This window comes from Felis catus, chromosome A2 (genome assembly GCF_018350175.1).
Source record: "Felis catus isolate Fca126 chromosome A2, F.catus_Fca126_mat1.0, whole genome shotgun sequence".
NCBI classification, from domain to species: Eukaryota; Metazoa; Chordata; class Mammalia; order Carnivora; family Felidae; genus Felis; species Felis catus.
Window position 1 is genome coordinate 52,156,188 of NC_058369.1, and position 17,141 is coordinate 52,173,328.

At 44.6% G+C, this 17,141-nt stretch overlaps 1 protein-coding gene across 2 annotated transcripts in view; it reads left to right on the forward strand.

Annotated features, from left to right (window-relative positions):
- The window catches only part of SLC6A11 (solute carrier family 6 member 11), a 134,662-nt gene that overhangs the window by 95,543 nt on the left and 21,978 nt on the right, over positions 1 to 17,141 (forward strand). For both annotated transcript variants that reach the window (XM_023250020.2, XM_003982487.6), the window contains 2 exons: positions 4,602 to 4,705; positions 9,907 to 10,031. In XM_023250020.2, coding sequence (XP_023105788.1) covers positions 4,602 to 4,705; positions 9,907 to 10,031 — 229 coding nt within the window. The remainder of the gene's footprint in view (positions 1 to 4,601; positions 4,706 to 9,906; positions 10,032 to 17,141) is intronic.

A 17,141-nucleotide genomic window follows, 5' to 3' on the forward strand; every position in this document is an offset into this window, starting at 1 on the left:
AAGAAGAAACCCAAAGCAGTGGAAGAAAAATAAATACTAAAAACAATAATTCAGGGATTCTTTTTTCCTGAAATAAAAGAGAAGACTTGAACTTTATCTTGAAAAAGTACACCAGAAGCCTAGGAAAATCAACCCAGACTAGTCAACGTTAAGACCTATTCTAATAATAATGACTGAACATTAAAGAGAGAGAGAGAAAAAAAAAAACACCTGAATGTTGGTCATTCAAACAAAAAGTAAGTGAGAAGAATGGATTCAGGCTTTTCTACATTTCACTCTGTGCCAGGGGAAAACTATGCAATGTATTTAGGATTCTCTGGAAAAGAAAAAGAGAACCAAGGATATTATATGCAGCCATACTGATGTTCAAGTATGAAAGCCATCAGCCAACTATTAGGAACATACAAGAAGCCAGGAAATCTTACTTCTCATGAGCCTTGCCTGAGGGACTTACTAGAGAACCAAACTACCGGCAACCAAACTGACAGGAGAGGTATTATCATAAGGGCTGGAGTAAGCATTAAATTAATAGTCACCTGTAGAGCTCACACTGAATCGTGGCTGTCACGGAGACAATATAATATGTAATGGCTGTACACTGTGATCATGCTCTTACGGAACAAAATCTAAAGTTGGGAAATGGTGGAGTATATATATGGAAGATAGGATAAGTTCACATGTTGCTTTTACCTATCAACTGGAAACCAATGAATATTTCTTCTATTTAGTTGCTAGAGGAAAGGGAAGAAAAATAAACTGATACTACTGGCTAATTTCAATTTAAATATTCCTCATAGTTGGGAAGCAACACACAGTGTCACAAAGAGGGGGGAACTAAGGGAATTGTATAGAGGCATGAATTTGATGGTAACGACCAGAATAACAATGACAGGCATTTTACCTTGGAGATAGGGGAGCAAGAAGGAAAAGTTATTTGAGAAAACATCCCCCTGTCACATGAACCTCCAGACCCAAAATGTCCTCCCCCATCTTTCTTGTCTTTAAAGGTGTGCCTTTAAGCACACCTTCTCTGATTGCCCTAGCACGTTAATTATCCTTCCCCCACCCTCACCACCATCAGCCACTCCTAGGTACTGGCTACCTTGTGCTCTGAATGTTTCAGCTTCTCTCATCTGCAGACAAAGATGAAGTGCTATATGTAACTGTACAGTATTTCTTTCAGGTTCTGGCACAGGGTTCTGCATACAGGAGGCACTCAGTAAATGCTGGTTTACCAGTAATTCAGGATTGATTGAAGGATTTGGGCTTATATCCCCTGGGCTTTTCTAAGCACTTAATGTTGCTACTAGTCAGAATTCTTTGAGTTTGAAGTGACAGCAATCCAGTTCAAGTTGACTTAAGGAAAAGAGGAATTTGGGGCACCTAGATGGATGGCTCAGTTGGTTGAACGTCTGATTTCGGCTCAGGTCATGATCTCACAGTTCGTGGGTTTGAGCCCTGTGTCAGGCTGTGTGCTGACAGCTCAGAGTCTGGAGCCTGCTTCAGATTCTGTCTCCCTCTCTCTCTCTCTGCCCCTCCCCTGCTTGTGTGCTCTCTCTCTTTCTCTGTCTCTCAAAAATAAATAAGTAAACATTTTTAAAAAGAGAGGAATTTATAGGCCTCTGAAAGTGCAATGTTCTAGGGTAGGCCTCCATTTCAGGCATAACTGGATCCAGGTACTCAAGTCATATCATCAATATCAGTCTTTCTTTGCTCTAAACTCTGCTTTCCTCTGCGTTGGTTTTATTCTCGGGCAGGCTGTTCCCTCATGCTCAGTGATGACCCCCAGGAATTACAAGCTTAGCATCTCTAGGAGAAAAGAAGGTATCCCATTTGCAGTAGCTTCAGTAAAAGTCCCAGGATTGAGTTTAATTGTCTTGGTTTGCATCATATGCTCATCTCTGAATCAATCACTGTGGTCAAGAGAAATGCTTTAACTGGCCAGGCCTGGGTCATGTGACCATCTCTGAAGCTACCTCCCAGTAGAGAAGAGGTGGTTTCCCAAAGGAAAACTGGGGAGCTGTTATCTGAAAGGGGGAGATGGATGCTGGGTGGGCAAAACCAGCAGATGTCTGTTTTAGTGCTGACGTGCTCAATGCACAGACTGCAAGGAAAATTCCCCATAAGTGAAAGTCATTCTTTGGGGTTACATCTTCAGGGTGTGTGGATAGAAAGCTCTCCGGTGTTTTCAAAGTCACAGAGAGCTTGTTTACCATGTTCTGGGTGGAGAGGAACCAGTGGCCATGGAGCTCAGTCATGATGGACAAACTAGATTTCCCACAAGTCTGGCAGTTTTTCTCAAGCAGTTCTGTACAGTCTGCCAGAGGACAGGAAAGGGGCTGGGTACAGGGACATCTAATTTGCAGAGGCATTACAGGCAAGAGTGAGGTACCAGAGGAGCTGTGCTTGATAGAGTGCCAGGAGTCCCACTGGGTAGCTCCTGTGATCTGGTCTTCGGTTTCCTGGGGCAGCAGCTGTTCTGTGTTTTACCCCTCTGTATGATTTACTACTGGTCTTAGAGATTCAGAGAAAGCACCCCTGCCCTTAGACCCTAGAACTCTCCCTCCTCCAGGCAAAATACCTCTCTTTCCTTCTTGGGGATTTGATGACTCAGTAAGGTCACTACCCTGGATTTGGGTAAAGAAAATCCACTGACGTAGCAAATAGGGGAACTGAGGCAGAGTGGGAGGACTTAAAAATGCATCCATTTCTCTCCTAAATCTTTAACATTTGTGTCTGCACTGGACCCTCCCTATCAACATTTAAGCATCCTTGAGTTTCTACCATTAAAAAAAAAAAATTATCCCTCAATTCCCCTTCCACTACCTATCTCCTAACTCCCTTTGGAGGCAAAATTTCTTGAAAAAGCTCTTGTTATATTCATTCTTTCCATTTCCTCTTCCCCATGTCTCAGTCCATTCTGTTATACTGGCACCCCTGCTCTACACACACACACACACACACACACACACACACACACACACACTTCATGAAAAGGGCTCTCCTTGAGATGCTCATTTAGCTCCAGGACGCTCCAGTGAGGGAAAAAAATGTATTCATTTCTTAGGTTGAGAAGCAGCCTAAGATTAAGATCTTTAATTTTAATAAGTATTTGCTGAATGATTAACACACTCCAGCAAATCCAGGGTAGAGTGACCTGTACTGTTGTAATCAAATCCCTGAGAGGAGAAATAAGAGATTTTGCCTGGAGAAGGACGAGATCTAGGATCCAAGGAGCACTGGTGCTTTCTCCAAATCTCTAAAGTGCTACTGCATAGAAGAGGAAGGTGTGGTCTGGATGGCTCCAGAACTAGGAACCTTCAGGAAGGGGGACTTCCTCTCATTTTAAGAAATGTTCTCATGGTCAGAACTCTCTAAAGAAGAAAGGGCCACATCAGGATATAGTGAGTTTCCTGTCACTAGCAGTAATCAAACAGAGACTATTCTAATAGTCAGGAGTACTCAGAAGAGAGTCTTGGGTGGGAGATTATCCCAGAGGACTACTGAAATTCTGGGATTGGTTAAGTATGTATCTCTAGAGGTGGGTCTCCACAGACTTGCCTCTGCCATTCCCAGCTGTGTGGTCTTGAATAAATTGTTCAACTTCTCTGTTCCTCACTTTCCTCAGCTGTAAATAATAGCACTTACCACATAGGGATGCTGTGAATATTCAAATGCCCTAATGCTCAAAGGGCTCAGCCCCGGTACCCAGCACATAACAAGTGCTCAGTAAATGTAGCTAGTATTTGTATTTAGTGCAAAGCCGTGTTCTCTAGATGGCACCCTATTCTCAACCATCAGCATCATCGGCTGCATTTGGCTTTTAGCTCTGGATTTTCCTTGGAGCTGGGCTCACAGAGAGCCTGGGGAAACATGTTAGAAAAGCCATTGTAACTCCTGGTGTGCGTCTCATGCTGTCAACAGCAGTTTTTGTCAGAGAGGAGCCTGGAAACTAAGAAAGTAGTTTCCATTAAGTACCACAGAGGAAGCCTAAAATGCATCTGTTTTGAAAGGTGAAAGATACAGGTGGGCCTCCCCCTTCTCCTACCCCTTCCCTGCCACCTCTTATGCTCAGATCAGCTATGCAAATATTTTCTCATGGGCAGAATCCTGTGACAGTTTTCTCATGGTAATCTTAATCACAAAGATAAGAAGTCACTCAATTTGGCTTAAATATGACTTGCCTTATGAGCTGGGTCCCAGGAGCTTCCATTCCGTATCACACAAATCCTCTTGACAATCCTAAGAGGGAAGTTCATTCCCCACTTCGCGGATGAGGAGACTAAGCCTCAGAGAGGTTAAGTAGCTTTTCCAAGGTCACACAAGCTGGAGCAAGGACCTAAACATCTAAATTCTTGCTGTTCAGCGAACTGTTACCCATAACCTCTGGAAGATTCTGGAATTAATTAAGGACATGTATATTTAATGAAGCAGTCCCCAATAACAGAACTTCTAAAACACGTTCCTGAGAAGTTTAGGAAGTTCGTTTATTTCTCCGTCTAGACTTTTTGGATGGTAAGGTGTGGGTGGGGGATTTCAGAGAACAGGGCCATCACTCATCTGACTTCTCTTTATGCTGACCTCTTTGTGCCTTCCTGCAGGTCTGGGTAGATGCTGGGACACAGATCTTTTTCTCCTATGCCATCTGCCTGGGTTGCCTGACTGCTCTGGGAAGTTATAACAATTATAACAACAACTGCTACAGGTGAGCATTTTGTGGCCCTGCCAAACCCCAAACCTCCACCAGACCCCAAGAGCTCCACACTGTCAGGCTAGGTCACATTCGTCTTCCCGCCTTGCAGGGCCAGGACAAGACAGGCAGTCTGTTTCTCGGCCTCTCCCTGCCCCAGGATCAAAGAGCGGGCCACTTGAGGAGCTAGGAAAATAACGAATGTGATCAGAGTGTGTTGCAGACTGAATGTGAATCCACCCCAAGAGTCTTATTCAGGCCTCCATCCCACCCTGTGTGGCAAAGATTTATCCCAGGGCAGGTAAGTGACTTGCCCAAGGTCACATCGCTAGTAAGTGGCAAACCTGGGACTTTAACTCAGGTCTTCTGACAGTGCAGGCTTTGTTCTTCTGCCTTCAGTTCAGAACCCTGCTTCTTGCCCCTTCTCACTTGATTTTAGGGTCCTCTCCTATCCCGTCTGAAATGACTAGTGCCCCATCTTACCCCTCGGCCTCCCTGCCTGGCCTCCTGCATGTGCCCACACCCAGAACTGGGAAGGGAATTGCCCAGGTTGGGAGGTGAGCCTGAGGCTGTCTGACCCTGGCTGCCTGGCTTCTCATGCCTGCAGCCTGATTTCTACTGTGAGGCTGAGACCCACTGAGGGCCAGGAACCCACTCAAGGTCACCAAGCAGTGCATGGCAGAAGGGAAATTGGCACTCTGGATTCTAGCCAATGGTCTGTTTGCTGAGATCTCTGTACCTCTGAATTCAGCTCCTGGTCATAGTAGGTGGCTCTTCAGGAGACTTGTATTTAATAACCACACAATTTGGTTGCTATGTGGCTCAAGGGAGATCGTGCATTTGAAAGAACTTTTGGCATGATAAAAGTCCCTCCCATGTTATCCCCATCTTTGAGATGGGGAAAGAGAGGCTCACGTAAGTGACCCCCCTCAGCTGTACACAGTAGAGCCTGGACTCTGCCTGAGGTCTCCCATTTTTCCATCCCAGGGCCCTGCCACATCTCTCTGAAAGCTAGCTTTGTGATTGCTTTATTAACCCATTCGTTAAAACCATGTGCATTGCGTGTCTGCTGAGTGCAAGACACCAGCATTGGTACCTTAGGAGATAACACACAGGAATGGCACAGCCTTGGTCTACAGATTTTGTAAGTTGGGGAAATGGAGGCACTGAGGAAGTGAAAGTGGCCAGGTCCAGCATGCTGTAAGGAAAAGCCATTGTGGAATCCAGTGTGCCATTAGGCAGCAAGTTCTGTTGTTCCTGGGGGCCCTTGGGCAGAGAGGTATTGGGTATGGCTGGGCAGAAGGATGCTGGAGAGGCAGAAGACCACGCCAAGTTGTCCATATGATCCTTTCTACCTTCCAGGCATTCGTGGGGAGGTGGGTGTTGGGGGTGAGAGGCAAAGCACTCTGTCAGCCACAATGCAAAACAGTAACCACGGACAGGAAGAGAAAGGCATGGGGCAGGGAGAACAGCATGGCCGTCCTCTGGTCGGGGTTGAGTGTGAGCCACTTGGGATGTTGAAGAATGCTGTCTGCACACAGCTGTCACCACACCAGCGTGACTGCTGACTTAGACCAGCCCTCTGTGCAGGACACTGCAGAAATCACTTGGCCACTGCCCGGCTGTCAGCTCCATGAGGACACAAGCTAGTTCTTGTTGGCCACCATCCCTTGAGCCTACTACAGTGCTGCCCAGTGTGTCAGGAAGCAGGGAAGGAGCCATCTGTTACACAGATGAGGAAACTGAGGCCCCCAAATAAGTCACTTGCTCATGTTCATTATTACCAGTGGTGGAACGTGGCTTTGAACTCAGGGCTTTCTAGTTCCTGCACCGCTATTCCTCAGCAACAGGGATGGCTAGTTCTTTCCCAACATCTGTAGCTGACAAGGATTTGGCCAAGACTGCCCTGTCTTCGGGCCGTGTCCTACAACCGTCTCCCCCACGGAGCGTGTGGGTAAGATATGCTGGCCACCACAGATCTCTTCTGCTGTCCCATCCAAGAGGCAGCAGAAGAAAGAAAATCCCCCAGGGGATGTTGCAACATCTGAAGGCCCATTTTATTTCCATTTCTCTGCGAACAGGTCTTCCCAACTCAGAGGGAGTAAATTAGTACCCTCCCTTCTGACAGCCTAATAGCTTCTGGAGGTCTTCAAAGCCCAGCTCAGTTCCTGCCAACTTTAAAGCGCTTGTTACATAAGCTTTTCACCTAGAAGGTGCCCTGCAGGAAGGAATTAGAGGGATGGGAAATGCAGCAAACCAGGCGGGGAAAATCCTCACTTCAGAACACAGGCTGCTAAGCTCCTTCTGCTTAAAAGGTGTGAGTGCTCTGAGGGCCAAGGGGTGGGATGCAGGGCTGGAAGGGACCTCAGGTCTGCTTAGTGCTTCTCTGTCCTTCTGTGGTATGAGGAACTCACTCAAGAGGCCCCTGGGGACAGATGGGGAGTTTGCAATAAGGGATATTTGTTTTTCAACAACCACATGAGTGCCCACAGATAACTGTCCACAAGTCAGGATCTGAAAGTCTTAATTCTTAGGGGGCATTGTTTTTGTGTAGCTCCTGGAAAAAGCATGGGTTTTAGTATCTGAGACAAATGGACACACATCCCAACCTCATCCCAAGATGCCCCTGAGACCTTGAGTAGGTGATTCTCCTCCCTGAGCCTCAAGATTCAGTGACACAATGTTCAAGAAACCATAGCACAGGACTAGGTACATTGCAGATTCAAATTATACAGGAGATTTCCAGAATAGAGAGGATATAGAGAAAGTGCTTTCCTCAGGACCCCCTTATTTCCCACTGTTTGATAAGGCAGGGTCAGGAAATAGGCATGAAGAGCAGCTTTACCCCAACCGTAGGGATAAATCTCCCCTTACCTTGACTGAGCTGCATTTCCTTTTAAGAGGAGAGAAATCTGGGATGCCCGGGTGGCTCAGTCAGTTGAGCATCTGACTTCAGCTCAGGTCATGATCTAACGGTTCGGTTCATGGGTTTGAGTCCCACATCAGGCTCTCTGCTGTCAGTGCAGAGCCCACTTGGAATCTTCTGTCTCCCTCTCTCTCTGCCCCTCCTTATCTCTCTGTCTCTCTCTCTGTCTCTCTCTCTCTCATAAATAAATAAACAAACAAACAGACATTTAAAAAAAAAGAGGAGAGATATCAGGCTTGCAGATAGTCTTCAGGTCTGCCAGCCCAGCCTACATCCACAGTGCCAGAAGAGTTATTTAAAGAGAACTGTAATCAGTCACTGACTGCTACAGTAATGCTGTGTAACAAACATCCCCATGAACTCAGTGGTTTAACATGACAAGCATTTGCTTTTATTACTCTCAAGTCTCCTGGACAACTGGGCAAGCTCTCCCACAGGCTGTGAATTGGTTGGATTCAGCCCCAGGACCCAGGGCAGGCTCAAGTCTGCTTCATGTGTGTACATCATGGGGTGCAGACTATGAGGACAGCAGCTCCCCTGGGGCAGTTCCTCTCATGGCAAGTCACAGAAGGCATAAAGGGAAAGTTCAATCACCTAAGTGTTATCTGAAGCCTCTGTTTGTATCATATCTGCTAATATCCTGTGACCAAAGAAAGTCATGTGGCTAAGCCCAAAGTCAGTGGGGAAGCATACTTGAACCCAAGGAAGAAGGTAGGGGGAGATGACTACTTGCTGGAAAATTACATAATTTGTCATAAGGCCCAAGAAACCCTATTCTTAAGCACTTTGTCCCATGGGGAGGTCAGGTCCAGAGAGAAGATTCTGCAGGGGGAAGTAGGGCCCACGTCTCCTGACCCCCAGGGTAATGCCTACTCCAATGTGCCCTTGATTCTCAGAGTCATTGCAAGGCAGCTGGGTGTCACAAGTCACCAACGTTAGTGTAGCCCTTGGTTACATTACAAAAGGCAGGCTGTCCGGAGAAGAGGAGGTGAGAGCCCTGCTGTGTTCTTGAGTCAAGCACTCAGTCCTGGATAGGGCATTTGAAGAGGGGCTGGGTCAGCTGGAGTGGATTCCAGATCACAAGCCAGATGAACAACTGGTAAAGGAACTGGGGCAGTTAACTGAGGGAACCGAAAACCCAAAGGGGATATCGGGCCACTATCTTCAGATCTGCCAAAGCTGAAGGAGCTGCAGGCTGTTAGGGAGGGCAGAACTAAAACTCACCAGAGAAGGCTGGTTTGGTCGAACACACACGAGGAAGTTCTTACTGCTGTAGGCAGCACTAGCTGGCCGGCCATGGGAAAGCACCATGGGACGAGGGGACTAGGCCTGCTAGGGTGTGACCAGAGGAAGCCCACCAGCACCACCACAGGGACGCCCCCGGCGCATCATACCCCAGACAAATGGCTGGACAGGCCACTGGGAGCTCCTCCCTGTAAAATGGGGTATCGCGCGTGTCATAAGCCTAACTTCCTGGTGCATGCTGGCAGCAGCTGAGATCCGGGGAGGCCGATTCCCTGAGTTGGCCCCGTGAGAATGCAGTGCCTGAGGTAGGAGAGGCCGGGACTTGAGGGTTCTGTTTTCATCTTGACAAAACCCAGTCGTTTGTACTCCGATTTCTCCTGGTTGCAGCTTTATGCTGGTGCTTCTTTGCTGGTAAGCCCCTCCCAAGGGCAAGAGACAGTCACTGCTCCCGTAATCCCTCCATGCGGGATCCAACCTGGGAGGGGCTGCTGCCTCATAGGGACTTCAGTGAGGCCAGTGAGGCTCTGCTCCAGTAAACAGCCTGGCAAGAAGCTTGACCTTCGGGAGCGTGTTTCCTCCTGAAGCTGCTGGGAGCTGCCGGTGTAAAGTCTGTGGATGCTCCCCTGAGAAGGAACCATTTCTCAGAGGCCTCTCCGGCCCTCCTTGGGCTCCCAGGAAATCACTCCTCTGTCATTTCCCTGGTTTTGTTTCCTTCTGGGGATTCGGAGGAGTGTTGCTTTGTCTCCAACTATCTTCTCACTAGTGCATTTTCTCACTTGCCAGCCTTTCTTCCTTCCCATCCCTCTTCCATGCGTCTGGTCCATGACCCACCTTATCTTCTAAAAATGCAGGAGCAGCTGTGTGACCGTGAGCCAGCCACCTAACCTCTCTGAACCACCAGGGCTTCATCAGGCAAATGGGGCTGTCTGTGCCCACCCTGCCCTGCCTGCCCCACAGGATTGGTGGTGGTGCTCACACAGAATGTTCAAGCAGGGCACCTGTTCCGCCCACTCTGACCTCAGCCCCTCTCGCTGCTTCCCCACAGGGACTGCATCATGCTGTGTTGCCTGAACAGTGGCACCAGCTTTGTGGCTGGCTTTGCCATCTTCTCAGTCCTGGGCTTCATGGCATACGAGCAGGGGGTGCCCATTGCCGAGGTGGCAGAGTCAGGTAAGTTCGCCAAAGGCGAGGGAGGCCTCGGGTGATTGAAGGTCGTAGCACAAGTGTGATCTGCCTCCTCAGCTCATTCTCCTCCTGGGTTCAGGTCTTAGGAGGTGGCCCGCCATCCATCCTCAAACCAGGATCACGGGAGAAAAACCTTGACACCTCCTCATTTCCATATCCAAGACGTCTTTGGGTTGTATAGCTTCCGCCTCCTCAGTGTTGCTCCACTTCATGTACTTTCCCCCAGCTACACTGTCTCCCCACCAGCCCAGACCACCGTCACCACTCACCTGGATAATCGCAGGAACCTTCCACGGGCCTCCTAGCCTCCACTATTGCCCCTTCTGTTCCATGTGTAGATTGATTTCTTTCAAAATGCAGATCTGAGTATGTCCATCTCTGGTGAAAAGCTCTTCTTTACTTCTCATAGTAGTGGATTCTAAGCATGGCCCCAAGGCCCCGTGTTGCCCAGCCTTTGTAGCCTCACCCCCAACATCATCCCCCCTGTGCTCATGCTGCCCCACTGCAGTGATCTGCTTTTGCAACGTCACTTGCTCCCTCCCACCACAGGGTCTTTGCACATACCGTTCTCTCTGCCTAGAGAACCTCTCTCCCTTTCCCTCTTTTAGATGTAGAATCACTGAGTGTGACATTCTTAAGTATAGACTGATGTGTTTGTATCAAACACACTACAGGCAGAGTTATTGTTGCTGAGGCGATGACACAAAATGGTGAATTTACATGGTTGTGATTCACAATCTACATGGTGTTTGAATTCTAGGAAAATGTGTGTTAAAAAGTATGAAAATAGTTTGTGTTCTCATGACAAATGGTTAGGTTCTAAACTCAGTTAAGTCTAAATAAGTTTTTCACCTACAAGAATGTGTAGTAGAACAGTTTGTCAAGACCAGCACAGGTTGCTTAGCCTTTCTGGCCTCCATCTACTCAGCGCAAGTCATGCCCCCATTTATTGTGACCACCCCCAAGCACTTGTGGGAGCCACACTGCCTCTGTGGAAAATGTTGGTCCACAGTATCCTTTTTTATGTGGCACACATAGATCAGGAAGCACCCCTCTAACCCACCAGGAAGCACCCCTCTAACCCACCAAGCTGGGCAAGGTGGTGGATATGGACATCAGAGCAGGGACGTGGTTGCAAAGCTTTGCTCCATGACCACTCAGGGTCCACCTTCCTCTGGATAATGTATGTCAGAGAGAGAGAGAGAGAGAGAGAGAGAGAGAGAGAGAGACACCATCCCTGCTGAAATCAGGATGCCAGAGCTAGCCTAGAGGATATTAATCTGACCAAAGCTCTCACTCATCAAGTGCTTACTCTGTAAAGAAGCTACCCCTGTTTTACAGATAAGGAAGCTGAGGCTCAGAGAGGTGAAGTCACTCAACCAAGATTACACAAGCTGGAAGGGACAGGGCTGGGATTTAATACAGGCCCTCTGGCTCCAGAGCCCATGCTCTGACCATGCCATCCTACTGCCCACTGTGGGCACCTGACTCTTGACCAAACACCCATGCTCCTTCCTGGCATCAAACCACAGACAGCCCTGTAAGGAAAGAGTGTTACCCTCTATATGGGAGCACTGCCCACTCCAAGAATTCATTTCCTCCTCTATAAAATGAATGTCCTAATTTCTGCCTTAGGTGTGCAGTGGGATAAGATATCTGCAGCATTATGTTTTCTCTTTTTATCATTATTTCCATTTTATAGATGGAGTTCAGAGAGGATTCATAGAAAGGAAAAGAGCCAACTAAAAATAAATTTTATTATTTTTTTATTTCTAATTTCAAATTGAAAGCATATTCATGTTAGAAAAATGTGGAAATCTTAACAAAGGAAAAACGCTGCACTCCAAATCAGACAACATTTTGGGTTTTTCCTGTCATGGCATTTTCCATGCCTACATATCCATATGTGTGTTGATGGAAATCAGATCAAATTACCCCTGGTATTCAGTAGACTACATTTCCCCCTTCACAATAAAGCATGAGGAACTTTGTGCCTCAGTAAACAGAGATCTCAATCAAGAGTTTTCATGGCTGGGGCGCCTGGGTGGCGCAGTCGGTTAAGCTTCCGACTTCAGCCAGGTCACGATCTCGCGGTCCGTGAGTTCGAGCCCCGCGTCGGGCTCTGGGCTGATGGCTCAGAGCCTGGAGCCTGTTTCCGATTCTGTGTCTCCCTCTCTCTGCCCCTCCCCCGTTCATGCTCTGTCTCTCTCTGTCCCAAAAATAAATAAACGTTGAAAAAAAAATTAAAAAAAAAAGAGTTTTCATGGCTCTGTGGTATTCCACTGGATGGATGGACCATAATGGATTTACTGTGTCTCGTTTGTCAGGCTCTGTGGTGGTTGTGTTTCATAGTCTACCTCACGAAATTCTCACAGCACCTCTGCAGGGTAGGCTTTGTCCGGGCTTCCACTCGTGGCTGTGCAGAATAAGCTCTGCACAACTGCAGGGGGCACTGTTCACATAAACAGCACTAGGTTTTACCATGCCCATTGAGATATGGACCCCATACCTCAGAGCCTCAAGTGGTTCACCCAAGGTCACACAGCTCATAGGTATTACAACCTGGCTCTAGCCTTTTCTGGCTCACCTTCCTGTGTTGCTCCTGGTATCCAGCCGGTAAATCTGCTCTGTGCCCTTGGTTGGGCATATGGGTCAGGCTAAGATTCTCCTTGGGAACATCTGCCATATGGAGAAATTGCAAGTTTTAAGTGAGTGTGTGGCCACCTCACCTTGCTCGGAAGGACCTGGGCTTGCTTTCTGATGAGTGATTTTTGGAAAATACCTAATTAGATGGCAGAATGCTCAATGGGATGTCCCAGAATACCTGGAAACTGAGCCAGAAAGGCAACGTATACTTCTCACAGGACTCAGATTTTGTCATGCTATGATCCCAAGCCCTTACCCACATGTCCCTTGGTCTGTTTCTGTGATACTTTCTGTGAGATACCCTTTCCTGGAGGTTGAGATTTTAGACAGCTTATAATTGGGTCTTGCTTTTTTATTCAGTCTGATTATCTATGTCTTTTAATTGGAGTATCTGTCTCTTTTCATTTCATAATTATTGATGTGGTTAAGTCCTGAATTCTGTTTTGAGACAGAAAATGTCAGAATGATCATCAGAAGTGGAAAGAGTCAGATGTGTGGTGGCAAGATTAAGTAATATGTTGCTAACTCCAGATAGACTTTAATGAGTTATGGGTGCATATTGTTGGCTAACTGCTTAGAAAATAATAATAGGAGGTAGAGCTACAAAGCTTAGATGAAATACAATTGGACATTTCAAAATATTGATCAGCCCAAAAGAAGGCAATAAAAACACAACAGAGTAAACAAAAAAACAAAACCTCCAAAATTCAGAAGGGACAAAAGTAAAACAAATATGAAATGGTAAAATTACACCCAACTATATCAATAATTATATTAAGTGCAAATGAGCCAAATACTCCAAGTAAAAGGCAGAGATGATCAGACTGAGTAAAAGAGCAAGACTCAACTATAAGCTTTCAACAAGAGATGCTTTAAATTTAAAGACACAGATAACGTGTAACACAAAGTGAAAAGATAATACCATGTAAACAGCAAGCATAAGAAAAGTGGCTTTGCTATGTTAATATTAGAGTAGACTTCAAGTCAAAGAGTATTACTAGAGATAATGGGGAGCACACTTCATAATGTTTATAAAAGGAGCAGTTCATTTATAAGATAGCTAATCCTTAATGTGTTGGTACCCAATGCCAGGGATTTTAAAAACATGAAGCAGTGGTGCCTGGGTGGCTCAGTTGGTTGAGTGTATGACTCTTGATTTTGGCTCAGGTCATGATCTCACAGTTTGTGGGTCTGCACCCTGCATCAGGCTCCATGCTGACATGGAGAATCCCTGCCTGGGATTCTCCCTTTCTTTGTGCCCCCCTCCCCATCTCTCAAAATAAATAAATAAACTTTTAAAAATAAAATACATGAAGCAAAAACTGACAAACTAAAAGTAAAAATAGACAAACTCACAATCATAGTGGGAGATTTTAACACCCCTTGTTCATTAATGTTAAAACAACTATACAAAATATTAATAAAGACATAGAGATCTGAATACTGTCAAACAACTTAGCTTAATTGACATCTATAAAACACTGCAAGGAACAACTGCAAAGTACAGTTCTTTTCAAATGAACATGAAATATTCACCAAGATAGGATATAAATTGGGCCATAAATTAAATCTCAATAGGTTTCAAAAGATTGAAATTACAAGGTATATTCTCTGACTACCACTGAATTAAATTATGAATCCATAATGAAAATATACCTAGAAAATCCTTAAGTATGTGTAAATTAAGCAACATGTTTCTAAATTTCCCATGAGCCAAAGAAGACAGTATTTCAAACTGAATGGTAGTGAAAACATATCAAAACTTGTGGGATACAGTTAAAGTACTTACAGGGAAATTTATAACTTTAAAGCCTAATTAGAAAGAAGGATTTAAAGTAAAAAATTAAAGTTTCTATCTGAAGAAGCTGAAAAAAAGAAGTATAAATTAAAACCAAAGTAAGTATAAACAAAGAAATAATAAAGGGAAGACATACCCACAATAAAATTCCAAAGCCAAATTCGGTATTAAACAACAAAATTTATAATCCCCTAGTAAGACTAATCAAGCAAAAAAAATGAGAGAAAACACAAATTACTAATATCAGGAATGAAAGAAGGGGGATGAAGTTCTACAGACATTAAAAATGAGAATAGGAAATATTATGAACAACTTCAAGCTAATATATTTGATAATGTAGATTAAATGGAAAAGTCCTTTAAAAATATAATTTACTCAAAATGACTCAAGAAGAAATAGAAACACTGAATAGCTCTATACTTTTTAGAAGACATTGGATTTATATCAAAAACCTTTCTACCAAGAAAACTTGAAGCCCTGATGGTTTCATTGGTGAAATCTACCGAACATGTAAGAAAAAAGTAATATCAATCTTACATGGGTCTTTTAAAAGTTAGAGTGTGTTAGACCTCTGAATATCCGAGGACTGTGAGAGCTGTATAGCTACTTGTATCCTAATTTCCTTCCCAAACAAGAAAAAAACAAGAAGGGAAAATACATTTCGTACAAAACCATGCCCCTGCATAACTCAAAGACAGAAAATATTAAAGCTACAGATAACAGTAACAAAAAGAAAAAAATACCAATCTCAGTGCATAATCCCTTCTGCTACCACCTGCACCCTCACCGCTGGTAAGGCTTTGTGATGAACAAAAGCAAACGGAGAAAAACTATGGGGGAAACAGAAGACAGGCTGGTGAAGGGACCTAAGAGTGATTTGGAGCAATCCCCAGAAAGATTAAATTCACTGTAAGTCTGAAAAACCTGGAAAAGATCCAGACAGATCCTTGAGCAGGGGCAACAGAGAAGGGATTCGATGTGTAATTCAAGGAACAGGGGCCATTTAAAGGAACCAGCACAATTTAAAGGAGACACCACTTGAAACACAGAACTTCTGGGAGAGAAAAAGGCAAAAAGAAAAGGAGAAGCACCCTTTGACGATTAGATGGTGAAGGGAAAACCAAAAAAAAAGGAGATAAAGTCCTGAAAAACCAAAGAGAACCATTAAATCAGGGTGTGGGAAGGGGAGATCACCCTTCCCCACCCTCAAAACAAAAAGCTGCTAAAGTACCTGGACTTTGCCATACTGACAAAAGAGGGCACTATTAAGTTGGGAATATTATAAAATACCCACAAACATGAACATGAGAAAAGTCAAGTCCATACAGAGCTACTGTAGAAAATCAGGAATAGAAACTCCCCACATATCAATGACCATGAAACCAACCATGACATAGAGGAAAATTGTAAGTCAACACTCCAGACAGAATTAAATATATCCAAAGAAGCCTCTGAGGATGTGAGAAAAACAAACAAAAACCTTGAACCTTGAATTTTAAAACTACCAGATAGGAGAAGAGGGCACAGGAATGAATGAAGAGAAAGTTAATTGAACTCAGGGGGGAAGAAATGAGAAAAAAGATAAGGCCAAGTTATCTCAGAAATGAAGAATAAATTACAAATGTCCACTAGAGAATGGTCTCAATAAAGGGGCATTTTATTATTTTTTTATTAAAATTTTTTAAATATTTATTTTAGAGAGAGAGAGAGAGACAAAGTGTGAGTGGGCGATAGGCAGAGAGGGTGGGAGACACAGAATCCGAAGCAGGCTCCAGGCTCCGAGCCACCAGCACAGCACCTGACGCGGGGCTCGAACTCACAAACCGCGAGATCATGACCTGAGCTGAAGTCAGATGCTTAACCGACTGAGCCACTCAGGTGAATAAAGGGACATTTTAAAAAGGAAGGAAAACAACCAGATGAATGAAAATGACATAAAGAAGTAAAAACGATCCCACCAAAAACTAGAAATGGAAGACCAGCAGAGAAGAAGATATTCACATTATAGGGTCCCTGAAGATGAAAAATAAAACAATGGAACAGCGGTAATATTTAAAACTATAATCCAAGAAGACTCTTCAGAAACAGAAAAAGAGCTCAATCTACACATTGAAATGACTTCTCAGGTACTAATGAAAATTAACCCAAGTTGATCAACTCCAAGACATCCTGGTAAAGATATTAGCTTTCAAAGATAAAGATAAAATCCTCAAGGCTTCCAGGCAAAAAAAGATTAAATAACTTAAAAGGGCAAAAGACTTAGACTGGTATCATACTTTTCAAAACCAACATACAAAGAAAGGCAACTATGAAGCAGTATCTTTTTTTTTTTTTTAATTTACAAAAAGAAGTGTGAATCAAGGCTATGGAAAATGTTGAGGTTATAGGAAAGCCATATTAAGCAGAACTTTGAGACTTCTACACTCATAAGTCCTTTGGAGGAATCTACTATGGGGTGAGCTTCATCCAACCCAGGAATAACTAGGAAAACTTAGAAAAAAGACTGATGGTAAGCATTCAAAAATATGTAAGTACACATCTAAGACCAAAACGAAGGTAGGGAAGAAGATAGACGAGTAATGTAGAAATATGCTGTGTACTGTTAACAGAGTTGAAATCATCAACCTAAAAGATGGAGAGAGAAGCCAAAA